Raw genomic sequence first — 27,349 nt, forward strand, 5'->3', positions numbered from 1 at the left:
CACTCTAGGGTGAGGTGCTCATCTGGGGGATCTGGAGGTCAAGGGTCTTTGGTCTCCAGAGGAAAGGTTGCTTCACATCAACCTTCTGGAATTGCGGGCGATACGTTTGGCACTCAAGGCCTTCCTCCCTTCCCTTCGCGGTCGGTCGGTTCAAGTCCTGACGGACAACACCACTGCGATGTGGTATGTCAACAAACAGGGAGGAGTAGGGTCGCAATGTCTCTGCAGAGAGGCTCTGCGTCTCTGGTCCTGGGTTCAGGACCATCAGATTTGTCTGATGGCAAATCATCTGGCCGGAGTTCTGAACGTTCGTGCAGACAGTCTGTCGGCAGTTCTCAGCCGACCACGAGTGGAGGCTCCATCCGGAGGTAGTTCGTCACGTCTTTCGGACGTGGGGAACTCCTCAGGTGGACCTGTTCGCCACTCGCGAGAATGCTCACTGCCCGTCATTCTGCAGTCTCCAGTATCCGATGCAGGGAGCTTTGGGGGACGTGTTTCAGTTGAGTTGGGACTCAAGACTCCTTTCTGCGTTTCCTCCCATACCCATGATTTCTCGGGTTCTGAGGAAGATTCGCCAAGACCGGGCCCAAGTCATATTGGTCGCCCTGGATTGGCCAAGAAGGGTGTGGTACACAGATCTTCTCCACCTCTCATCGTGCCCGCCGCTCCGTCTCCCTTTCAGGGCAGATCTCCTCTCTCAGATGGAGGGGCAGGTTTTACACCCCCACCTCCAGACCTTACACCTTCATGCCTGGAGATTGAACGGGGCAACCTGAATTCTTTTTCTCTCCCACCTGATGTGGTGGATGTCATTCTATCGGCCAGGCGTGACTCCACCAAACCTATCTATTCATACAGATGGTCTAAATTTGTCACTTGGTGTGGAGAGAAATCTGTTGACCCATTGAAGGCTCGTTTATCTGATATACTACAATTTGCTCTTTCTTTGACGCAGCAAGGGTTTGCTGTTGCCACTGTCAAGGGTTATCTTTCGGCTTTGTCGGCTTTTCTTTGTTTGCCGGATCAGCCGTCCTTGTTCAAATCTCCTGTGGTTTTAAGATTTTTAAAGGGCCTTACAAATAAATTTCCTCCTACTCCCTTTATTGTGCCTCAATGGGACTTAAATGTATTGCTTACTTTCCTGATGGGTTCCCCTTTCGAACCTTTGCACAAGTGACCCTTGAGACTTTTGTCTTTTAAGACGGTTTTCCTGGTTGCTATTACCTCGGCAAGGAGGGTAAGTGAGATTCAAGCTCTTAGTTCGAAGCCCCCATTCTTGACCATTCATGCTGAACGAATGGTTCTTAGGACCGCGGCTGCTTTTCTGCCTAAGGTGGTGACTCCCTTCCATCTAGGACAGTCTATTACCCTTCCTACCTTCTATCCTCCCCCTCACCCTTCCAAGGAGGAGGAGAGACTTCATCGCCTGGATCCTAAGAGGGCGGTGAGCTTCTACCTGGACAGAACCAGAGAGTTCAGGGTGGATGACCAGCTCTTTGTTGGATTTGCTGGCTACAAGAAAGTAAAAGCTGTGCACAAGCGCATACTTTCAAGATGGATCATACTATGCATCAAGATCTGCTACTCCCTGGCGGGTAAGGAACCTCCAGAGGGTATAAGGGCTCATTCTACTAGAGCAAAGTCTTCAACATCTGCTTTGTCTAGGGGTGTGCCTGTAGAGGATATTTGTAGAGCGGCAACTTGGGCCTCCCTCCACACTTTCGCGAAGCATTACTGCTTGGATTCGGAGGTGAGGAGGGACGGACACTTTGGGCGTTCTGTCCTCCAGGATTTTCTGGTATAGGAGAGTGGACACCCTCCTCCGGGAGTGGGGACTGCTGTGGGACTCTATTCACAAGGTGAGGAATCCACTGGCAGATGTATCGATCAGAAGAACAAGTTACTTGCCTTCGGTAACGCTTTTTCTGGTAGATACAGTATCTGCCTGTGGATTCCTCACATGCCCACCGCCTCCCCGTTGTCCACTCTTCTATACCTTAGATAATGGCAATGTTTTAATGTATATATGTTATTCTCAAAAGTAGTGTTTTATTCTACTTTAATTACTGCATTGTCTTTACACTGTGTGTGTTATCTTGACTATTGTATACTGTGTATATATCTACGGTTGTCGGTCCGTCCGTGTGCCTCAAAGGCACGGAAAAAGGGGGGAACTAACGTCATCACGCCGGCGTGGGCCTAATATGGTGTCGGTGACGTCAGCGGAGTCACGCGCGATGCCGTGCCTCTGACGTCGGCGCGAAGCTACAAAAAAAAGGATTTCCGAATGTTGCTGACGCAAGATGATATTCACAAGTTGAGGAATCCACAGGCAGATACTGTATCTACCAGAAACAGCGCTACCGAAGGAAAGTAACTTGTTCATCAGGCTGGATATAGGCTTTAATCTAACTCATGTGGCCAAATTAAAGAGCGACCCAATTACTTGATGGAACCTACTAGACCTGTTTGAGAAGCATGGCGACCAGTTACTTAAGGAAAGAAATGTCCCTCTCCACTCCCAGGTAAGAAAAACTGTACACCTTCTTGATGGACTTGCCCTTGATCGAAAAAGTCTCCTTTTAGATGGGCAGACCTCCACCTCCCTGTAATGAGTTTTGGTCCGATTTATTTCTAGATCTAAGCTATCCATATAGGTGACTAAGTTATCAGTCAGTTCATCAAGACCAGAGAGTGTCTGAGACACAGCATAGCAACATCTGCATACAATAATGCAGCGAGGAGTAGGATTTTAATGGTCGGCGTGTGTCTGCTCGATTATAATAATTATTAAGGACATTAATATAGAACAGATAAAACCAGTGCCATCACACAACCTTGCCTAACTCCCCAATGTATCTCTAACTAATCCGTAGTCTTCCCCTCACATCCATACCTGGCACATGCCCTTGTGCCGGACAGAAGAGCGTGTAGAAAGTCTACCAAATCATGTTTCAATTCCTGCTCCATGGGGATCCCACAGAGTTTAGATCGACTTACCCAGTCGAAAGCTGGACTGAGCTCCGTGAAGGAGAGATACATCACCATTGCACACACCACCTTCGCCAACGGTTTACTTGTTAATGAGCAACATCAGGTTAAGCATTTTTTTCTGGGTACCTAACCCGCCCTAAAACCATATTGCATTGGTGACATTGTTATATGCCTGAATCCAGGCCAGAATTTTCTGATCTATGGCCTACAATTTTAACCATCTAGTCCAGCAGGGTGGTGGGCCTGTAACATTTGGGATTCTGTCTACTCCTTTCCATGTACAATGGCATGATGAGTCAGACTGCCATGTAGACTGAAGCTCAGAGCTTATGTCTGAGTTTACTGCATTTGTGATAACTGTTCCCCAAAATGTAGACTTGACTGTATACAGGTCCATCAGTACCCCATCTCTGGGCTTTGTTGGACGGACTTTGGACTATTGCAGCAAAAACCTTTTCATAATCAAACCTGATGTGAAGAGGGGAAGAGAGGTCCTGCATTTCATAAATGGACCCCCTCTATGTTAGCACGAGATATAGATTTCAAATGCATGCTCCACTGGTCTGGGGATATAGCTAAGAGGTCCCCTGAATTAACTATGTGCCAGAACCTTCCAGCACTCTAAACTTCACGGGCATTCACAAGGCTATCCCACAGTTCATTTTTAATATTCCTATTTATATCTTTTATAGCCCTCTTGTACACCCTCTGCAAGCGGTGACAATTACCCGATCCGTGGGCACTTTATTCAGAGCAAGCCTTCATAGTCTATAACTTACCCTACAGAGTCATCGAACCAACCAGGTACATTTCCGTTGGATCCTCCTCATTTCTTAAAGGGAGTCCCGAATATTATTGCCTAAGACAACATAAGTTTCTACAATTAAAAGGCTATTCGAGAACTCGGGAAGTTCTATAATTGGCATCCTATTTTGCAGAACTATATAAATGAAAAGGGCCTCTATATCAATATTCCACCATTTAAGCCCTAGCCCTTTATCGCCATAATGATATTTGTCAGTCCCTTTAATGGTGCTTACGTCTTCTGTCCCGACATTCCTAGGACTAAACTGTTAAGATTTTGGTTGCTATAGCCACTTGGCAAAGGGAGCCCACCACTCCCCCGAGTAATAAAGGAATGCTGGGACTGTGATATAAATATATAGTCAATAGGTGTTTGAGTGGAATTAGAAATGCCCTAACCAGGTGAGACGAGCGCACTAAAATAGCCAACCCAGACTCTTACTGACCGCTTTCACGCTGATCATTTGTTTGTGGGGAAGCTGGGGCAGGGTATTGCTACCTGTGAAAATCGGCGATCTGTTATTTTAGATTTAAACAATTTGTTTTTACTTTATACCCTGTGACATTAAATAATTTTAAAAAAAGTCTGTTTACTTGCACTTAAAATCTCTCAGCTCACCCGCTGCTTAGCAGGATTCAAGTCCCCTTAAGGCTCCTCGATCCGACACTAGCGCTTTCTTGGGTGTGGGGATTGGAGGTTAGCTGTTCCTTAGTGAGCGCCATTTTCGATCGTGCTCTAGTGTCTGGCTAACTGCATTTGCCTGCCTATTTATGACGGGCAAGTGTGCAGCGTGCATGTGCAGCGGGGGTGCGCCGATGGCAAGCCCGTCTGCGCCCGGACGCGCTCTGTGCCAGCCACGCTGCATGTTCCGACGGAGAACAGGGTCGGACAACTTACTCAAGGGAACAGTTGCTTAAAGTAGGTAAGAGAGAAGGTAGGGGACCCTATCACTGTTCATCTGCTGCGGGCCGTGATAAAAAGCCCTTGAACTGCGGTCTGATCAACAGCAGACCCTTAGTAAAACACCATTGCAAGGTATTCCTCATGATAGAAGATATGGATCTGGATGTCCTCTTCTTAACTTAGACATTGACTAGTGCAGACCCCACTGTAGAAATGGGATTTGCTTGCCCAGAAGGGTATAAAGTCTTTCACAAACCAAGGCCTGTGGGGAGGGGAGGGGAGGAGAGGTTGGGGTGATTTTTAAGGAGAAATGAAATTTTGCACCGCTAAAGATAGACGATGTCAAAGGGATCAAAATCCTGGGCTTTTCACTGCAGGAGGCCAGAAGTAGGCTACTTACAGGAATGATCTGTTATAGACCCCCAGGACAAGATACCCATTTTCTAGCACTTTTGGACATCATTACTAACTTGACCCTAACCCACTCTAGAACGGTTATAATGGGAGATTTTATTTCATGGGATAACGGAAGTCTGGGCAGTCATTTGAGAGGTTTGGGGAACACCTGTTCGAACCTCAATTTACATCAATTGGTTCAACAACCTACTCCTCATGGGGGGCATAACCTAGATCAGTTGTTTGCCATACAGACCGAGACAGAGGTGATAGACATACTGCCACAAAGCTTTACCGATTACTATCTAGTCCACTTTAACATCAAGGCACTCAGATTTGAGGATAATAATGACTGTCCCGTGACCTACCGGAGGGGAAGAGAGTGGGCTAAATTAGGAAAAAACAAGACTCCGCAGATTTTTACGAATTTAAATGTTTTTACCCCTCCATCTCTATAGAGTAGAATTACCAAGTATTTTGTAACCATATAACCAGCACTTTAGACCCGATAATCCCAGTTAAAAGTCTTAAAAATAGGAAGAAAGCTTCAGCCTCCTGGTACAATGAGGAATTGAAATCACTGCGTCTGTCATGCAAGAAAGCCGATAGAAAATGGAGGAAGAATTATTTAGACCTAGACAAGAAAGAACTGAAATTAGTTCAGGCTAAATATAAGGAGTTAATTGCAAAGTCTAAATCAGACTTTTATGCCAACTCTATCTTACAAGCTTCTAACAGCACCAAAGCTCTTTTTAAAATCTTTAAAGGCCTCTCCAGTCCTACCTGTATGAGCAATAAGGTAGCTGCATCGCAGGAACTGTGCATTGAGATTGCTGCTCAACTTGAAGACAAAATTGCTAAAATTGTTGGAGATCTTTACCCGAACAATAATAGTGACCAGGATCATTTTATCCAGAGGCCGGTTGAAGCGTCCCGGGTGAATATCTCCTTGGATAACTTTCAAGTCTTCACGGATGACTCTTTCAATAACCTGGCTAACAGTGTGTCCTCGGGCTCCCCTCTTGACCCCCTCCCACACAAAATCTGGAAAACTATTGGTCAAGAAACTTTTCCTTGGCTGCGACAGATCTGCAGCCAATCCCTGGAAGCAGGAGTAGTCCCGGAGGCGTGGAAGCAGGCAGTAGTGACACCTCTGTTAAAAAAACCTCATTAGACCCTAAGACACCAGCGAACTTTAGACCCATCTCCCTTTTGCACTATCCAATTAAAATCTTGGAAAAAGCAGTTAGCAAAAGTCTTTCATGCTATCTGGAAGATAACCATCTGTTGGACAGGGACCAATTTGGGTTTCGCACAGCTCTGGCAACTGTATTGGCGAAACTACGAATGCGAGCTGACAATGGGAATGATAACATCCTGGTATTGCTAGATATGTTAGCCGCATTCGATACGGTGAGCCATACAGCACTGGTGGAAAGACTGGAGGGGATAGGGGTGACAGGACGGCCCCTACAGTGGCTACAGTCCTACCTATCAGGAAGACAACAGGTGGTGACCATGACACCGTTCACCTCCAGCAAGTCTCCAGTACATCCTGGTGGGGTACCGCAGGGCTCTGCGATCAGCCCTATTCTTTTTAATATCTATTTACAGCCCCTGTTCCCCATTAAGTCTTTTGGCATTGACTTGGTCAACTACGCTGACGACACTCAACTGGTGTTTTCCCATGAGGGGAAACAAGCAATATCCATGGATACGTTCCAGGAGTGTATGCGTCAGACTGCTGGATGGCTTAGAAGAAATTCACTACAATTCAATGGGGGGAAAACAAAGGTGGTATACTGCCCCACGGCCAGATTGCCCCAACATCTACCTCTGGAGTTCAGGCACACTCCTGAGGAGGAGCCTCTGGTTCCAGTTAATACTGTGCCTAATCTGGGGGTTCTGGTAGATGGTAACCTCCAAATGGAGTCGCAGGCCAACATATCTGTTAGCGTGTGCTTCTCTTTGATGCGCATGCTACGATAGATTCTTCCGCCACTCCCCAAGTACTCGAGCTCCCTTGTAGTGAAGAATATAGTGCTGAGCAGGCTGGACTACTGCAACTCCCTGTATCTAGGAGCACCGCAATACATCTTTCAGGGGTTGCAGAGAGTCCAGTCCATGGCGGCAAAGATGGTGCTAAATAGGCATCGCTGGTCCTCTACAACCTCTGCTCTGAGAGACCTTCACTGGTTGCCTATTAAGGAAAGGGTTCATTTCAAATCACTCTGCATTGTTTACAGAGCAGTACACGACTCAGGCCCAGTCCCATTGCAAGAGAAGTTCACCTGGTACAATCCCAAGATGCAGCTCCGTTCCTCCTGCGCAAAGCTGCTGACAATCGCCAGAGTTGGGCGCTCCAGGATGGGGGGGGGGGCTTTCAGTGTGGCAGCCACTCATTTATGGAACGAGCTGCCTCAGAACATCAGACAAGCCAACTCCCTGGCTGAGTTTAGAAAGAGTCTGAAAACTTGGCTCTTCCCCAGGACTGATCTCTAGCCCTGTCCCTGCTGTTACTCTGGTCTACGTTTATGTTGGTCTTATTCAAGTCTGAGCGCCAGGATACCCATAGGGTGGCAGTTTACGCTATATAAGAACCCAATTCAACCCTCACCTCAGTTTTCCCGTGGCTGAATGGATCGCTGGGTTACAACAAGCATTGGCAAAGCCAATATGTCTTGCCTATGCAAGAGCCACTGGCTTTGCCAATATGTTTTAGCCGTGTTGTACACCCGTGTCACTGCTGTTCAGCATGGCTAAAAGTTAGTGGGGCAAAAGAGAATGGTTTATAGTTGAGCGAAGTGTGTTGTTTAGAGTGTTGTGGAGTAAATTATCATAGAGTGGAATGGCATACAGTAGAATGTTGTATAGCAGAGTGAAGTGGCATGGAGTGGCATAGATGGAGTTGTGTAGATGGTTATAGAGTGAAGTTGTTTGTAGAGTGGCGTAGAGTTTAATGGAGTAGAGCTTCATAGAGTGGAGTATCCTAGAGTGGTGTCATAGAGTGGCCTAGAGTGAAGTGGCGTAAAGTACAGTGGTCTAGGGTAGATTGGCGTAGATTAGATTAGATTGTTTCAGAGAGAGAGAAAAAGGGTAGAGTGCAGTGGTGCGGTGTAGAGTGCAGTGGTGCAGAATAGATTAGAGGGGCATGGAGTAATGCGGAGTCTAGTAGCGTAGAGTGTAGTGGTATATACTGCAGTAGAGTGGCATAGAGTTGAGTGGTGCAGAATAGAGTGCAGTTGCGCAGAAAGCAGTGGTGTAGAATATAGCGGTTGTAGAGTTGAATTGAGTGACGTAGAGCACAATGGTGTAGGGTGCAGTGGTAATGAGTAGAGTGGCTTTGAGTTCAGTGGTGGAGAGTGCAGTCTTGCAGAGTAGATTGTTGTAGAGTGCAGTGGCATATAGTTCATTGGCATAGAGGGGTGCAGCGAGCAGTGGTGTAGAGTACAGTGACGCAGAGTAGAATAGAGTGGCATAGAGCGCAGTGACGTAGTGTGTAATAGTGTTGAGTGAGGTAGCGTGCAGTAGCATAGAGTGCATTGGTTTTCAGTAAAATGGTGTTGAGTATATGAGTGCAGTGGTTCCGAATAAAATGGCATAGAGTGCAGTTGCATAGAGTGGTCCAAGTAGAGTGGCGTGTGGTGTAGCGGAGTAGGGTGGTGTAGAGGGCAATGAATTAGAATGGTGCAGAGTATAGTGGCTTAAATTGCAGTTGTGCAGATTAGATTGGCATAGAGTGCAGTGGCACAGAGTATTGATTTTGAGATAAGTGATGTAGAGTTCATTAGCATTAAGTACAGCGGCGTAGAATAGAGTGCAGCGGCGTAGAAAAGAGTGGCGGAAAGTGGAATGTTGCGGAGTAGAATTGCGTGGAGTGGTGTAGAGTAGGGTGGAGTGGTGGGGCATAGTGTGCAGTGTTGCAGAGTAGACTGTAGAGTGCAGAGTTGTATAGTAAAGTAGCATAGAGTGCATTGGCCTATAGTGTAGTGGTGTAGAGTGTTGAGAGCAGTGGTGTAGAGTACAGTGCTGCAGAGTAGAATAGAGGGCATAGAGTGCAGTGGCATAGAGTGCATTGGTTTTAAGAGAAATAGCGTAGAGGTGATTGGTGCACAGTACAGTGTAGTGGAGCTGAATCCAGTGGCTTAGAGTAGATTGTTTGAGTGTAGTGGTGCACGGTAGTGTAGAGCGGAGTAGATTAGAGTGGATTGGCACAGAGTGGTACAGAGTGGAGTGGTACACAGCAGAGTGGAGGAGAGTGGATTGGCATAGAGTGCACTGGAGGGGTACAGAGTAGAGTAGAATGGGGTGGCAGAGAGTGGAGTGGTGGTGTGAATGGAGTGGTGCATAGTAGAGTGCATTGGCATTGAGTGGAGTGGTGCAGAGTAGAATGGAGTGGGTAAAGTGAAGTATGCATGGTGCGGTAGCATACTGACATTCGAGACAACACGTCTTCAATTGAAATAACCATAACATTTGCTCAGATATGCAGTATACAGCACACAAACAATGTGTGGAAATGTAATCACTTAGTATATTGTGTTTGTTTTGATCGTATTGAAATGTTTGTTTCCACCACACTTCAGAATTACATAAAATGTGCTTCATTTGTGCTTTTCTAGTTCTGATGTATTCTGACATATCTACACAATTAATTTACAGACATTTGCATTTTGTTGTGTGCTAAAAAAACACCCATTGTAGTCTTCTCACTTTGAAGTCAGAGAAAGAAAAGTAAACACCAAGCTCCCTAGGTAGACAGGGTCTGCCATTTGACCTCTGCCCTTGAATGCACAGCAAATGTGAAAAGATAATAACCATATTTAAAGGAATGTTTACTAATGTCGAGCAGTGGTGGAAGAATACAGTAAATGGGATTTGGGTAATGAAATGGACGAACTCAAGCTGAACAGCCTAAAACAAATAGAGCCAGCAAATAGCAAGCATATGTGAGTTACAAACCACAAAGCCAGTGCTAAGCAATGGACTGAATGCATTCCTAGGGAAGCTTTCTGGATGTCCCCAAGATGTTGTTGGCAAACAAAGCAGTTGTGCTGTCTGCTAGGTTTTTATCTAAAAATGACCTAAAAACTATAAAAGACACCACACACACACACTTGCGTTTGTGTCCCAGGTTTCTTGGAACTTGATAACTTCAAATTTCTTAACAAAGTCCAACCAGTCTTCGTTAGCACTTTTCAATGCTATGTTGCAATAAGTAAAACTAAAAATCTGACCAGATTGCTTAGAACCCAGGTGAAGTTACTAATTCCATAGGGTCATCTCTTAGGAGCTGCATTGTGCACATATTGTCAGTCTGTATCATTTAATCCAGATAACATGGAAAAGCGGTTCCCCTTCAATATAAGATCTTGAGGCTGACTCCTAGCAATTGATGAGCAACATGGCTGCATTGGGACCATTGCAAGCACTAGATGTTTATTAAAATAGCCAAGTGATAGAGGGCTAATTTATGGAGCTAGAGCGGGATGTCTAGAGTTAATAATCACATAGTTCCCACCAAAGGTTTTGGTCATTGGGCCATAATCCAGCCTACCCTTCTTACATAAAAAATGTTTTTGTAATCAGTCATGTTAAAATATATATTTTCGGTAACCTGTGACGCGCCTTATTTTAGAACTGTGCCGTAGACTCTGACTGCTGGCACCAGCTGGGGCACAATTGCCAACATAACATATGGGCAGGCTTCCGGTGGCAAATGAATAACCATGTTGCTGTCCCCTTTAATGATGGACTATCAGAAGGATCCTGGTTTTCTGGCCAAGACTTGCTCTTAGTGCATGTGTTGGTCTGAGCAGGCTTGCTGCTACCACCGAAGCTTACTGTGTTAAAGGCCAGAACCCATGTAGCCTATGGCATTACAGACCTCCGATTTAGGTTCATTCGGAGGAGGCGAGGCTATGCCAAAGTAAGTATCCCATGGGGGTGCTGTATTTTAAATTACACTCTAGCGTAAAGTCACTTTTAGTTCTATCCTCCACCGATTTTAGCAATTTCCTCTTCTAGGGCTCCTATATGCTCAACTCTTGGGACAAGTGCTGTCAGTAATCAAAACCTTTAACGTGTCAAGAGAACGGACATCACAGTCAGACCCCCCTTTGATTTGCCTGGCACATTGCCCTGGAGGTCGAGGCTAGATCACTCTGCGCAGTTTCCATACACCTAGGCCATGTTTTCCTTTTAACGCACAGGCCAAATGGATCTAAGCAATATTCAATTAATTAAAGTGGAGCTTTGTTCATTTAGTACGGAATCTACTGGTACAGTTAGCTGATCATTGAAATCCAGCGATAGTCTCGTTTCTGCTTCAGTACTCATACCAACCACCCTCACTAGAAATGTGTGTAAAACCCATTGGAGTTTTAGAACTGGCTAGTATTATCTTACCCATTCTGTCCACTAGTGTTCAAATGCCCAGGGCTAAAAAGTGGGTCACGGCTCAGTAAATCTCATTTGCTTACAGCCTTCACTCACTGTTACAGGGGTTAATCCAGGTCCAGGAGGAGTGGCCCAGCCTCTTCTGGCTCTGATGGACGCAGACGGTCCTGCTCTTGGCCTGGTCTCCTCCGGGACGCTTCTCATGCTGTGGTAATCAAAGGTGCTCCCAGGTACCGCTAGTGGCCTCCGCTTCCTCTTCCTCACCAGCAAAAAAAATCTGGACGCTGTAGTCTGTCGTGGCCCCCAGCAGTGTCAAAGAAGTCCAGTTTAAGGTGTTACCATTTCCTGTAAGTGCTCCCATGCATAGCAGGTCATGACACCAAAGTGTTTATAAAATCAAACATTTGAGTCTGTGGAGAAAAATTAAATGAAACCCAAGATTTTTATGAATTCTTTAAAAAAATATTTTTATTGTTTTTAGTTTTAACAATGCAACTATCTATAGTCATGACGAACAGCTATGCCATGCGTAGCAAGCAAATGCGATACAAAAGGCAGTAAAGTATAAGTCATAAAGACCTCTTCATCTTCACAGAATCGCTATGTACATAACTTATAGGCTGTTATCCGCCGTATATGATGTTGCTACTCTCCACTCCACTCCACATGTTGTACTGCCCTGACCAAACTACCCTCTATTACCTTAGAAGCAAGTCAGTACATAGTCACATCTCCCTGTCAAAGTCCTCCGTTTTCCTCCTATTTTAACCGTATCCCCTCCACCCTCCTAATATAAAACCCTCTACCCCTGCAGATATCATATTGCTATACATCTGTGATTATGAGGGCCTTCCACCAGGGTGGGGGCCTTCCAGGCCTGTTTCATGCTTTTGTATACTTTTTACAAAACAGCTTTTAGGTAGTCAAAGATCATTTTGGTGGTTCGTGTATATATTCTAAAACTTGATCTGGAGGCTATTTTATCCTGACAAAATGTTTTGCTTGGTGCTAGCTTCTGTAGCTTTTGATGCGTTTGCTTTACTTGTGCAGACAGCTGCAAAGTACCATTCATATTTGTCCATGTTCCCATTATGAATGGGACCGTGATAATGTTACAGGATCCTAATGGTGTGTGCTTTATGTGGTTTATTCTTCCTACATGTTCTTTAGATTTCCAGTGATATTTAAAGTTATTCCTAGTTCACCAATTATACTGCTCTTTATCAAAATAAACAAAAAACGTCTGCCAGAAATTTACAAAAATCAAGATAAATTGTCATTTAAATGTGTTGTGTGAGGGAGATGAAAAATCACAGATAACTAGCACTCACTATTCTGTTTTTGGACAAGTTATGTACATTTATGTCTTTGTACGTCTGTAGATAATTTGCTTTTTCCTTGCATACAAATCATTGACTGAAAAAAGTTAGCTTCGTGTTTTTATTTTACTTGTTGAAAGACTGAAAATGCCAGTTTTTTTAAATATAGTTTTGACCCTTGTAATTATGTTTTATATTTTTTGCAATAGACTCTGGTCCTCCAAAAAGAGATCAGGCGAAAGCTGGTGATAATAGAACGTTCAAGTCTCAGAAATTTGAAAAAGGAAGCAAAAAGCCTGAGAAAGCTGGCGGAAAAGCTGCTTTCAAACAATTTTCTGCTAAGAGCAAACCACAGAACCAAAAATTCACAAAGAAAAGAAAACTGGATCAAGGTGATAAAGACGGAGGTGAGTGTAATCTTTGATACATGTGCTCTTCTCTTGGAGCAATAAAGACCATGCACAAGTGATTTGCCGCATCCGTTTATATTTTTCTTCTCTGTGATAACTCTACTCGCAGTATGACGCCAGAGAGGTTATGTGCATTATTCAAGCAATAAAAAGATTAGCAGAAAGACCCTTAGAATTTGTACTGTACAACGCCACATGTTTACTTCCTTGTGTTTCCTGACTCATCTGTGTGATCCAGCTGGCAGCCCGTGGAGGTTCCGGTCTTGTAACTGCAGGAAAAATTTCACCCATGTGATGAAATTGCAAAAAAAATATTTTGATTAGTGCCTTTCAGAAGGTTACATTGACTGAATGCAATTTTGTTTTTTTATTTTGAAATAAGCTGATTAATTTTTTTTTGATCGTTATTGCAAGAAGCTGATAAACCCTTTTTTTTTACCAATATTTAGGAATAAGCATAAAAGGAAATGATCACACTGAAGCTACCTAGGCAGCAGTTTCATTAAACTTGATTCGGTCCCTTGCCAGCACCACATGTATGTCACCATGCCTTGTACTGGCAAATACTTAAGTTGTTTCTGTCTCTTTTGATTCAGAATCTGAAGTACTAAGCCCAAACATCTGTTTTTTTTTTGTCCAGACCGGAATACTTGTTCAAATTAAATTATTTAAAAAAAACAACTTTTTCTGGTCTTTCAAAACAGGACTTTTTCCTCATGTTTTCTGTTTTTTTTTTTTAAAGATTTGTACTCTTCTTACATGTATAGTCACTGTTAGTATAGTGTTCCTCTATTAGGAGAAACACATAACCGGCACAAATAAGATCCGAATTCATCCTACAAAAGCAACAAATAGCACGCAAGGGTGCTTACGTCAAATGCTGGCACAAAATAAAGGGTGCGGACCCTGGGACATTAAACGCATACCTTTGGAACGAGCTAAAGCAGAAAAAAGAAAGCGCAGCCATGACTCACTTACAAGATGGAATGGACTGCTTGACCCTAGAAATCCCTTGGGATACCTTTGGGACCCACAAAAGCTTTAAAGAGCTGGTAAAAAATTGTAAAAATGCTGTCCCACATGGAGGACAAAACTGCATTAAAAGAAAGGGAACGCGTATGGTTCGTTATCCAGAGCTATTCTAGATACTCCCCCCACCATACTCTGGTGCTAGTTTTACTAGAGTAAAAAAGGAAAAATATCTGCATTGGAGGCTGGACAATTTGCCATCAATGCTGCATCTGCCCCATGGAAACGGACACAGTCATCTACATTGTGCAGATTATGCAACAAGGCAAAAAAGGAAGTTCTACACCTATTGTGCATATGTAGGAGTTTAGCTAGGGAACGAAGAACCATACTAAAACCTGCCCTGAAATGAAAACAGATAAGAACATGCAGGCAGGCAGTTAAAGCTTGCTTTGAAGGAGGCAATATCAAGCCAGCTTGCTGCCTGGTTCCATACATGGGCGCAGCAGGAACAAAGGTAACAGTCAGCACGTAGCCCAATGGGCATAAATCCCCGGCCTCTGCCCCATACAAAATGAATTACATTTGCCAGCTTGATTTAAAGCATGTAATGAACTGCAATCCATGGCATTTGGCCATAGGCCTCAATACAGACAACTCTTTGTTTGGTTGATTCTATACACAACAGCCTCAAATTATGGCTTTATGACTTTATCCCCTTCACAACTGGGCAAATTCCCCTGCTGTGCTGGGGGGGCGGGGGGCGCGCACAGCGCCCCCATGCTCAGCTCGTCATGAGCCACGGTGGTCGTGTGCTCATGACCACACCCGTTTCTTTAGAATGCTCGCACAGCAGGGGAATTTGCCCAGCATGCGAGCGTTCTAACGGTCATGACGAGCTCAGCTAGTCATGAGCACATGAGCACCGTGGCTCATGACGAGCTCAGCTCGTCATGAGACTCGAAGGGGATAAGGGCTAAGGAATACGGCCTCTTCACTGACACGACTCATGGGTGCAGCGGGAAGAAAGCTAAACACCAGCACCAAGCAGCCTTGTGGACATAAGCCCTTGTCTCAGCTCTTCTCAAAATGAACCATATAACAGTTTTAATGGATAATTTGGTCATTGCAGGTTCTAACAAACAATTAACACAGTTATCTGTAACCTCTGGCTCACGTCTAAGGATTTTAGATAATTTTATATTCTGCTGTTTTGATACAACAGGGCTTCATCTAAAGTCAATTTATGGTTTTATGAATTTGGAGATGTTTTAATATGGTGGTTCTACTGTGCACTAAGCAATCATGCAAATGAGTAAACTCTATCTGACTACCAAATCATCCAGATGAACTAAAAAGCACTAGCACTACCTATGGAGTGCTTTCTGGATGAATTTACAAAAGCAATCGTGATCCCTGCATCTCATTTGCTTGTCACATCAAGAATTGTATAATGACTTATCATTTCTCAAACTTTAATACTTTGTATCAGTGTATTTTATGCAATGGTTTTTATTAACTGAGCATATACTAAATTACTTACTTACTATTAAGAGAAATAAAAGCTAGGAAAACCCGTTGTTTTATGTGTGCTCTGCCAGATACGCTGGTTTGTATATTTTTTTAGAAGTTTTTTCATTAACAAAACCGAGCTTAAAGGACTCTGGGCAGCCAACAGGGAGTGTGACTGTGAGCAAGGGTGGAATATGTCAGAAGACTAAAGGAAATTGGTGAAGTGGAGTTGGGGTTAGTGCTGCTAAACACACACCGTGGTAGAGCCAGAAGCAGACACTTGTACGAAAAATATCTACTCTGTGATTAACAGTTGGAGTGATTGACATTGAGAAGAAGTATAACTATGTAATGCCTATCAAGAACAGAGTGGACATCAAGAACCAGGCACAACATTAAAGACTACATATTCAACATCAAGGAATGCCTCGTTGAGGCCTTCAGTGTCTCCAAAGCTATTGACAGCAGCTGGACCCACAATCTAGATATTGTGTTTGCTGTAGCCTTCGCCTTCAAGGGAGCCCATGCCAGAGAACTGCGGACACAGGACTCCAACACCAAGGAGATCAATCACCCCATGACGTTGCACATTGAAGTCCCAGATTGCCACAATATAAGGGAGCTCTAAGACTTCACAAAATTGATGCAGCCTGAGAGCATTCGCCGAGACAGAGTGAAATGCCAAGGAGTCTGCCTGCCCTGTCTCGTGATGCTATGCTGTTTATAGACACATCACAAGACCATGGGATGTATTTTGCCAATAGTTGTAGGTCTCTATGAGCATGTTATGGCGATTTCTGTCTATATGTATTCAGTGGATCTGCATCATAGTGGCTCACAAAAAAGATACAAGATGTCATAACATCCTGCAGAGTGTGCAGCAGTCATAAGAAAAACAATTTCATTTGCTCTTGCTCTTGTTCGAATAAGAATTTGAGGCTGCACTTTGTTGGCAGGAAGATGTGTGGCTGCAGAGCTAAAGCCATGAAAAGCAGCAAGCACAATGGTGCTACTGGCTGATAAGAGGCCACTGTTGAAAATCAAGCAAAGGTTTGCAAATGACTTCTCTGGGACTAGCATCATCATATTCAAGAAGCCCTTAATGAAAGTCTATTGGTATCGTAACATGTCGCTATTTCAGACTTAAATTCCTTTGACTTTGCAGGGCATGGTTACTCCTGGGGTCCGGCATTAAGACTGTCTTCCAGGTTTTGTCTTACAAGTCTCAAACCAGATTCGTAACAAAATATTTTCAGCCTTCACTTTTGTGTCACATCTTTGGCAATCATGCAGATGAGAAAAAGCAGCACACGAGGGTTGCAGTGTGTAATGCTAAGCTATTGGCATGGGAAAGAAATAGCGGTGCAATTTAGCCTAAAAAATGGTTAACTGAGCATATGTCGTACTTTATCAGCCAACCTCATTCTTTCCGTTTTGTGAATTGGTACATAGTGCTCTGTAGAGGAATATTGTTTTATTCAATCAGATTTGCTTTTTCAAGCAAAATTGTGGTTCATGAATCCATTGGCACATTTTCGGTGCAGATCTTAGTAATTGTTGCCATTTTTCTTTATTAATAGAATTGAAATTGCTCAGTGAATTTATTCCAAAAGGATTCTGGAACCCAAGTTTATATAGATAATGTTCTATGGCATATGATTTGTGTACATCAATACAGTAGTCTTTTTTTTGTGCGCTTCAAAAAAAAAAGAAAAACAATGCTTTCACTTTCAGAACTAACCTTACCTGTAAAGCAGGGCTAAAGGTATTGGCAAAGAGAAATATTTTTTCTTTTGGATTAAACAACGTAATCATTACTACAGAGTTATCACTGACTTTTTATAGAAAGTTGCACACATTACTGGATTTCAAAGTATTGACATGATTTGATGCTGACATTGATTCCAATGCCACTTTTTAAATCTCCAGGCTCAGAAGCCAAGAAACCCAAGTGGGAGGATGTCAAAAAGAAAAAGAAGGACTTAAAAACTACCAGACAGTTGCAAGAGAAAACCAACTATGATGTGATCATCAAATCTAAACAAATTTGGGAGAACGTAAGACGGTAAGCCATAATAAAGGTTGAGAAAATCGAAAAAAATAAAATGGGGAATGTGCTTCTACTGAATCCTCTGGTCCCACCTATCCAAATTTTAACCTAACTTGAGGTGGGATTTCGAACAGAAAAAAAAATCTATTTGCCTCGATAACCCCTCCTTTTTCATACAGATTCTGAAAAAGGTCGTAATTCTGGTTAATGCTTTCTGTAAAACAAGTATTTATCATGAAGCTTTATGTAGTGCCAAAGACCCATCGGCAACATAGGACATATCAAAATACTGGACATTATCAATTAATTGATATTATTGAGAGCAAATAAAAACCAGGTAGTGTGATTGGAATAAAGTGAGCCTATGCACACCAGCAGTTGGATGGGAGTGAGTCATACTTCAAAGCTGCACCTCAAAAAAACTCCAGTCTCCCCAATGGGCTCCCCTTTGAATATCTGAAATTCATATTGCTGGTTATTTGGCATAATGTTAATCCTGCAAAGAATGTGGCCCATAAAATGATATAACTTTCTAGACTGAAGATGTGGCACTCTGTTTGCATGCTACAGACTGTCAGACGTTACTAGACCCCTTTGTATAAATTGGAGGTCCATTCATCTCTGTTGTTTTGGGGCCTTGCTACAGTTCTATCCAACACCGAGCATAGCATACATCTATTTGGCATTTGACTTTCAGTATAGCAGTGTAGAGTAAATTCAAGGCCTAACTTAGTCATGGTGTTGGCGAGGGCTAGAGATTTAGAACTCATAGAAAAAAACCTTAATAGATCAATTTTCAGCCCATGCTTTATCATAAAGAAAAAGTACTTTATTCTACACACGAAGCATAAAATCGCACAGGAATATTTTAACCAGCCACTTTAGTCTACTATGCCTGTTGCGATATTTGGTGAGCGGCCTTCAACCTTGTGTGACTGTCTTTTATGAGGATGTGCTTCCAGCAAATACTGTAGCTTACCAGCTGGTAGAAAAATAAGAATCTTGAGAACAACAAACGTTGAGTTTTAGTTGAGGCTTAAAACATTACACATATGCTGACTGTATGCAAGAGCTTGAGAACACTCGGAATACAGTTATCTGTTTCCTGTGTTTTGAATTAGTGGTGTGAGCTCTTCTAATGGGGCTGTTGGACTCCGATCAGCAGCTCCTACAAATGCAATTGTTCCAAATGGAGTAACCGTTTTTGAAAGAACCTTTACAGTTCTCCATTGTACTCGAGCTGAACTCTGTGAAAAGCTTTACTTTGCTAAAATAATGGTGTTGTCAGTCGTCTTGCATATGTTCTGTTGGTTGTAAATATAATGGCATGATAAATTGCTATATGTGTAGCTTGTGAGTTGTAAACATATAATAATCTGGGAGCATTTTAATGATTTTGTTTGAAGTTTATGAATTTGGAATGCTTATATAGTATCATTGTTTCAAATGCATTAAGTGTGTGTGTATATATATATATATATATATATATATATATATATATATGTGTGTATATATATATATATATATATATATATATATATATATATATATATATATTAAATGCTAATAAATATTTACTTACTGGTCTGGGAACTATGGCTGTTCTACCTGCCACTTTTAAATATACTGGAAAATGGCTAGCAGTGTGTTACAATAGACTTGCAATAACAGCGTTCTGCCTACTGACCTTGACTTCTAAGTCTGCTCATTGTGAGAAAGTGCCATCTTTCTTGCTTTGGTATGCCCCCACTTTTTTCTGAACTGCTGATGTGCTTTTACTGAGTGTTCCCTAGGTTCCTTACAACCAGGTACACAGGGCCTGTGTTCCATCCCTAAAACTGTGTTGAAACTAAAACCCAATTGGCATCTCTGGCCACCTATCAGCCCCTAGTAAATGGTACCCTAGGTACCCAGGGCATGGTGACCAGAGAAGATCCCTGAGGACTGCAGCACTTATTGTGCCACCCTCAGGGGCCCTGTACTCTGACACCCACGCACTGTCTTTGCAGGCTGAGTGTCTAAGTACAGAACTAAAACAGAGAGTCAACATGGCACACATACCAGTGTGCCATGCCCACAGAACCCACTGCCCTGGCATACTTCAGTCACCCCTCTAGCTGGGTGCCCCATGCCAGAGGTGTGGGCACAGGTGCATGAGCCCTGTGCCCCTACAGACCCCAGGGCCATTCCTGGGCACTGTAAGTGCAGTGATGCCATTAAGAGTATATGGTGCTGGGAGGTTGTCATTACGAACTCCACAGCACCATAATGGCTACACTGAAGACTGACAAGTTTGGTACCAAACTTCTCAGCACATTAAACCCACACTGATGCCAGTGTGGGATTTAATGTAAAGTGCATCTTAAAGATGCCCTCTGAAAACCTAACCTACAATCCACGTCTGGGCTGAGTAGCTGCTGAGGCTGCCACACAGCAGACATGTTGCTGGACCCCTGGGTGGAGAGCCCGCCGCTCTCCTGGGCCTGCAACAATGCACATCCTGGCAAAGGTGCTAGGTCTCCTCCCCCAGGATGGGCAGGGGGAAGCTTCAAAGGCATGCCGCCTCTGTGAGCTTCTCCAGACCATTTGCTGTACCCAGCAACTGGCCCCCACCAGTTCTGACCCCCACTCTGGTGGGAAGACTGGCGGCAAAACTACGTCAGGAAGGGGTGTGTGCCAGCCTGTGCCAACCCCACCCCTCCGGTGGGGGAGACGAGGTGAAGCACGACCCCGGCCATCTTGAAGATGGGGAGCCCTGCCCAATCCCAGCTAGGCTCCTGCTCCACTCCCACAGGAAAGTAGCAGACTAGGGGGTGTACCCACCCCAGGACAGGGACCTATTGGTCCCTGCCCTTGCCCTACTTGTAACACCCCTAAATTCAGTATTTAGGGGCTCCCTCAATCTTCCTTCCTCAGATACCGAAAGAAGATCAAGAAGAAGAAGACCCACTGTGCAGCTGCTAACAGGACAACAACAACTGACTTGGCCCTAGCCCTACCGGCCTGTCGATCCTGGAACCTGCTCCTTCCTAAATCCCGGCGACTCCTGTGGACAGCAACCTTGGTACACCCGGAGGACCTGCCTGCCTTGACCTTCTTAAAGACTGGGACTCCCATCAGCAGAGGCTCTGCTGCAACAACCCCCCTGGTGCCAGCCAGGAAGCTCCAGACCACCCACTCTGCACCCGCCGAGCCCGGCCCGTGCCCGAGTGATCCAATACCACGAGAACGTCCCCCCGAGACTGGGACCCGAAGTTCAGTGCCCAAAGACCCTCCTCGACGAACCAGACGCTGCCTGCGAACTCAGAACCAGGGGCCCCCCCAACCGCGACCAGCTGAGGGTAAGCTTTTCCGACACCCAAAGGCACACCTGCACCCGGCGCCCTACAGCCCCCTGTGCCTCCCTTTGGGGTACCTACCTGTGCTCCAAGATCCCAACTTACCTCTCGACGTGCTGGTCACCCCTGGAGAGTCTCCACCCCCGACCCTGCAGCCCTTGTTCCCTTTTGACCTTTTTCATTGGATAACATTGAGCGCCCGACGGCTCAAAAGCACCCTGCATCCAGCCGCCCGAGCACAGCTGGCTGTGCCACCTTTGTCCTATCCTGCTTCCCCCTTTGCCCAGAGCAAGTGACCAGGAGCCCAACTTCCACAGCCGCGTGGCCTGCTAGCCTGCAGCCACCAACCGGAGGCCCCCCGTCCCCCATTGAATAACATAGGGCCTAACTACCTCTGCACCCGGCTGCCCCTGCGCCGCTGAGGGTGAACCAACTATACCTACCTGACCCTGGGGGACCCCTGAGAGTATGCCCAGAACCAAAATTTCACCAGTCGAGGACGCGCAAGGAAACCAGTAACTCCCTTACCTGCCATTGAATAACATTGACTGGTTTGACTCGAAAAATCTTCTAAGTGTCTACTTTTGAAAACTTGAAATATTCCTATAAAATCATCTGACTTCCGAAATACTCTCCTGTGATCAGGAGAGGAGCCAGTACTGTGCCTTATAGCCCAGTGCTGAAACTCAAAAGTAATCCCCAGCGGGTTTACTAGTAACTTGTATTTTCTCCATAGGAATCCATTGTCTGCTTTTCTATGAAATTTCTTCTAAGTGTCTACTTTTGAAAAACTAGAAATATTCTAATTACTTACCTGTTTTGAGTTGAGACCCCAGTGCTGGCCCCAGGAGACCAGTACTGGATTACAAAAGTAACAAGATCGTACTTTACCTGCAACCTTAATTGTCTCCCATTGGATAACATTGCCAGATTTCTGTTGAAAAGTTTTTAAGTGTGAACTTTTAAAATAGCTTTTTATTCCTGAAAAATCACTAGAATACCTAAAACGTTTATGCTAAACTGGTTTCAGCTTAGACCCCACGGCTGAACCTAGGAGCCTGTCCTGGGATTACCAAAGTAATCTACAAAGTAATCAACTGTGTTTATATAAGGAAATCCATTGAGCTCAATGCTAAATTGTGTGTAGAATTGTGTTGCCTACTGCAACCTCTGTACCTATTGTATTTCCAAAGTTTATTGCCTTTCTGCAAAGTACTCATCTGAGGCCTCTCCTATTGAGAGCAGTATATTTTTGATGCCTGTTGGTTCTTGAAATAAAATAACTATATCTTTTGATATAAAAACGATTGGCCTGGAGTTCAGTCTTTGAGTGTGTGAAACCTTTTTGCTGACTGAGTGTGTACAACAAATGCTTTACACTGTCCTCTGGTACTGCCTTACTGCTCGACCAAGCTACCACTTTAGAGAGTAAGGTCACACCTGGCTTTAACCTCTGTTATACCTCTGGGGTTTGTGGACTCTATACACACTGTACATTATTCTGGTCCAGTATATATAGAGCCACTTTCTCACTCTCATACTCTGTGTCTTCGTGCCTTTTATGGTGAATATCATGCTTGGAATCATTGTCACTCTAACCCCACTTGTGCACAAGTGTCTGGGAGGTTTTTACCTTTTAACCATTGTACCATAAAGCTGTTTGCGAATCCACCACTGTGGGAGCTTCACATTCTTTTTCCCACTGTTTTACCGCCTCCACACAGGAACCATCACCCCAGCTCATACAAAGATGAGAGCCCACTTGGAAGTTAGTTCGAATGAAAGGCTTTACTAGCTGGTGAGATGGTAGTCTGGTGGGCGATTAGAGCTGTGGGGCTGATTTTATGATGGGAGCACAGGTAACACCGCAAAGGTACACTTAGTAGGGCCGCACATTTCAGTCTGGGAAGTTTACAAACGTGTTGATTGCAGTTTTGTTTTTAAGTGCTGTGCGCTTTGGGTAGCTACTGGGAGAAACTGCACAGGTTTCCCCTTTGCACTAAGCAACAACCATCTCAGTCATGTGTGTTTAGGTGCTTGAAGCTGCACTAGCAATTGTGTTGATCTCTCCCAGGCCAGGGAGGTAGCCACACACAATACAGGCACAGATGTGGGCAGCCAGGACCCAGTGAGGCACATGGATGGGCACATAGATCACCTCATTCTGTGGTGACATAGTTCCTCTCTATCGGACTCTCAATGTAATTGTTCTACAGTGAGGCAAATCTAGTCCTTCCTTTGATCAGCTTTTTTTCAAGTCAATTTAGCTGACATCTCTTTCAGAGAGCTTCATTTGGCAGGTGTACCTGTTTTTGTGGTATTGGTGTTGAAGTGGTTTCTCATCACCCATTAATCACTAACACAAACATATCTGTAGACTGGATGTGTTACTCCTATGTGGTTTTCCAGTTTTAGGATGATTTATGAGAGGGAGGTTGAAAGATCTGATCAAGCCAGATGAAGGAGTGAGGGACAGGTGTATGTTTTAGAAAAATATATAATCGTGTTTTGTTGTCTTGTTGGGAACGCCTTGTATTTATCCAGTTTAAATTGTGAAATATGGGTAATGAGGCCGATCAGACTTCTATTACGAGATTATGCTGAAGATCGATCATGAGGGGTATACATCGTAGTACTAAAATCTCCTTAAACAATGAGTACTCTGGCTGAGTTTGTCCATCGGGAACGATTTGGCAAAAAACTCATCGCTAGGCAAGAGGTAGGGATAAGACTTAAAATGTGTTCATTTCTTTGATCACCTATTCCCAGAACCATACATTCTTTACTAAAATATGTTGCTTCTAGGATAAAAACTAATTTATGGTGCAGCAATATTGCTGTGCCCATAATTTTAATTGCAGGTATTGAAGTGATTTTGTGCTGAAAACCAATAGGATTTTAAACAATACATTTCTTGCAACACGGCTATGTTGTATTCTGTTTTGTGTCACTAATGCAGTAATGCCTTACACTTCATTGGTAATGGTAATTTTGGCCCTATAGAGTGATATCAATTTAAGTGAACTCCCTGTCATTCCCTCAAATTAGCTTTGCATGGATAAGTACCATAGCATCCAGTATGATTAGCACACATCTGCAAAGGTGGATTTCTGCCTCTACACTTGTCAGGAGAACGACTATGGTATGTGCTCTTTTAACGTAATCATGCTAGATCTGCCTGAAACGCAGAGAAGACAGAAGTACTCATCCTTGGAACCACCCCTTCATCATGGGACAACACCTGCTGGCCTACTGCCCTCTGAAGCCCACCTACCCCTTCAGACCACGCCAAAAACCTCGGCATCATACTCGACTCATCACTCTCCATGAACCCACAGCGCCGTCCCCTCCAGCTGCTTCAACATCCTCCGCAAGACCTTCAAATGGATCCCCCCATAGTCAAGGCAGATGGTCACCCACGCACTCATCACCAGCTGACTGGACTATGGAAACGCACTCTACGCCGGCATCAAGTCCCTACTTCGCAAACTCCAGACAATACAAAACACCGCCGCCAGACTCGTCCTTGGCATCCTCCGGCACGAACACATCAGCCAACACCTATGAAGACTCCACTGGCTCCCCGTGGAGAAAAGTCACATTCAAAATCCTCTCTCAAGTCTACAAAATCCTACACAACAACTGACCCAAATACCCCCACAACCGAATCAACTTCCAGGTACCCAAAAGAAACCTCAGATCCTCCAACCAATGGCCAAAACCCCCCGCATCCACAGAGCCAGAGCAGGCGGAAGATCCTTCTCTCACATTGCAGCCAAGGCCTGAATGAGCTACTGGCAGACATCAGACGCACCCCCTCCCTGGACACCTTCAGGAAGACCCTCAAGACCTGGCACCTTCAGATAACAGAACTGCGGACCGCCCCCCCCCCCCCCCCCCCCCCCCAGCGCCTTGAGACCCCCCACGGGTGAGTAGCGCGCTTACAATTCCCTTGATTGAATTAATGTTCGAAGCAACCAGAGTATTAACAGAGAAACGGAAAGACCAAAATCAATGTAAATATCAAATAACACAAGTTTTTGTGTGAGAACATTTTCAACTAAAGAAAAGGGAAGGTAAGTAGTCATTGATGCCTGGGCCACTGCAACCACATCTGGCAGCGACTGTATTGGTTAAGTGCCTTAGATGTCCATATGTGAGTATTTTTCAAAAAAGTGTTAAACCTCCAAATACACACCGATGATAAGTTTTGTTGCATGATGCTATTGTGTTTTCTTCTACTGAAACAAATACATCCGTATAACACCAGGCTGGAGTCCATTGAAAGATTTGTTGTGTATATTAATAATAGAATTTGGGGGATACTGTTTTTGTCAACCCTTATCTGAGGATTACACTGAGCCCTTTCTTCATTCCCATGGGCATGATGAACTGTTCAGCTGTCTTATGACTGTCCTCCAGCCATAGTTTTCTGAATGCTTTTGAGTGCTCATCATCAGAGTTGCATATCTAATATTTTTGAGGCCTAGCATATCTAATTTGTTCAGTGCTGCTCTCCCGTATATGTGAACAGAAATTTGAAGGGAAACCTCCCACTGATAAGTGATGTTCTCTGAGAAAAGGAACGTGATGGCTAATTTGATTTCTCTCTGATTAGCAAGGGTAGATGCTGAGATTCCTTGGAAGTTGCTGATTTCTTTTTCTTTGTGTGGATCTCTGAACGTGATTTAATTCAGCCTTTTCAGTTGCCATTAGTGTTTGTTTCTTAATGTGGAAATATAGTGGACTAGGGAGCATATCAGAAGCTAACATTTTTCTTGGTCTGTAAAGCAGATAAACATGATATGTAATGTTCAGAAAACAAAACACAAGAAATATCCTACACCAATTTAGAAAAATAGAGCAAAGTTCAATACATTATTTGACACCAAAAGTACAAATATTTAATCAGTCGAACCAGAGTTATGAATTATAACATTTTTATGTAAAAACTTGAGCGTAAAGGATCAAAGTGCCAACCGCAGACATCTACGGTACAAAAGGGGGTGGTGATGGACGGAGCATCTGAATCAATCAAACTCTCACACCCAGTCATAAGATCTGGGTTTAAACCATCACCGTTCTTTAGCCCACTCTGCCACCCCAGTTCAGACATGGCTATATGCAATTTAGTCTGACCCTGTGCCTCATGGGAACAGTCCAGCCCAAACTGCCAAGCCATGTCTTCCCTGGACCGGAAACAAGCTTCCGAGGACCGGTTTCTGGCATTCCAGCCGTCTTCAGCCCGGCTTGCTTGAATCCAGTGGCAAAGTGAGCAAGGGACTTACGTCTGAGCATACCCTGCCACACTTATGGCAGACATCTAGTCATGCGAGGGCTGGTCAAAGTCGAGAAATATGGCTGGCTGAGATGGCGCACGGGTCGGATACAAGAGGTAGTGTTGGCCCAGTCAATGCCTATCTTCGGAAAAGGTAAAGTGCAGCGGGGCAAGGCTGCAGGTGGTGTTGGAGGAAGACGCATGTTCTTTGAGGAGCAGCTGAACGAAGTTGCGTTGAAGATTATGAAATCTGCAGCAGTATGAGGCAGAAGGCTGTAGCCGATGAGAGTTCTAGGAGGCTGGAGACCCCTTTGACGAAGGACCACAGAAAAGGATTTGCTGCTGCTACGAAGATTGTAGCGGGAGAAACCACGATGCCAGCCCTCTGGCGGCGTATTGACTAGCAGGTTGGTCCCAGTCTTCCCTCTTAGCCAACAATTTTCCCAAGTTAAAAAATGTGGCTATATGGACATTTTTAACACCACCACGAAGGGTCCAGGACTGGAGGGGCACCACTTAAGGGTTAAGGACTCACCCAGGCTGTGTTCAGGTGAAGTTCAAGATGGTGGGGGCATATTATGGCCAGGTGGCTCTGATCTGAAGGTCGGCAAACTAGTCCTTGGAGTCACTCTGGTAGTCCTGGGTTCAGATAAAGAAGCAGGGCTCATGCTGCAAAACAGGCCTCTGAGGATTCAGTGCATGCTCCAGGCAGAAAAACAGTCCTTCGGGTGCAGTAACGTGGAGTACACAGCAGGCCACAGCAGCAGGCAGTCCTCTAAGAGTACTTCTGCAGGTCCAGATAGTGAAGTGAAGAGTGGGTCTCAGGGAACTCCTTTTTTTTTTTTTAACTGGTGCCCCCTGTGAAGTAGGTGAAGTTTCTAGATGTTTCCTTTTTGAAGTTCCTAGACTTACCTGCCTTCCCTGCCCTGGCTCCAAGTTGGCTGCAGAGACAATGCAATGGTGATATGCCCTTTGT

General features: G+C 44.4%; 1 protein-coding gene across 2 annotated transcripts in view; it reads left to right on the top strand.

The window, feature by feature from the left end:
• PUM3 (pumilio RNA binding family member 3) overlaps positions 1-27,349 on the top strand; it is a 320,840-nt gene that overhangs the window by 53,898 nt on the left and 239,593 nt on the right. For both annotated transcript variants that reach the window (XM_086961213.1, XM_086961214.1), the window contains exons 3-4: positions 13,026-13,223; positions 17,637-17,772. In XM_086961213.1, the coding sequence (XP_086817339.1) occupies positions 13,026-13,223; positions 17,637-17,772 (334 nt within the window). The remainder of the gene's footprint in view (positions 1-13,025; positions 13,224-17,636; positions 17,773-27,349) is intronic.

This window comes from Lissotriton vulgaris, chromosome 3_1 (genome assembly GCF_964263255.1).
Source record: "Lissotriton vulgaris chromosome 3_1, aLisVul1.2, whole genome shotgun sequence".
Lineage (NCBI taxonomy): Eukaryota > Metazoa > Chordata > Amphibia > Caudata > Salamandridae > Lissotriton > Lissotriton vulgaris.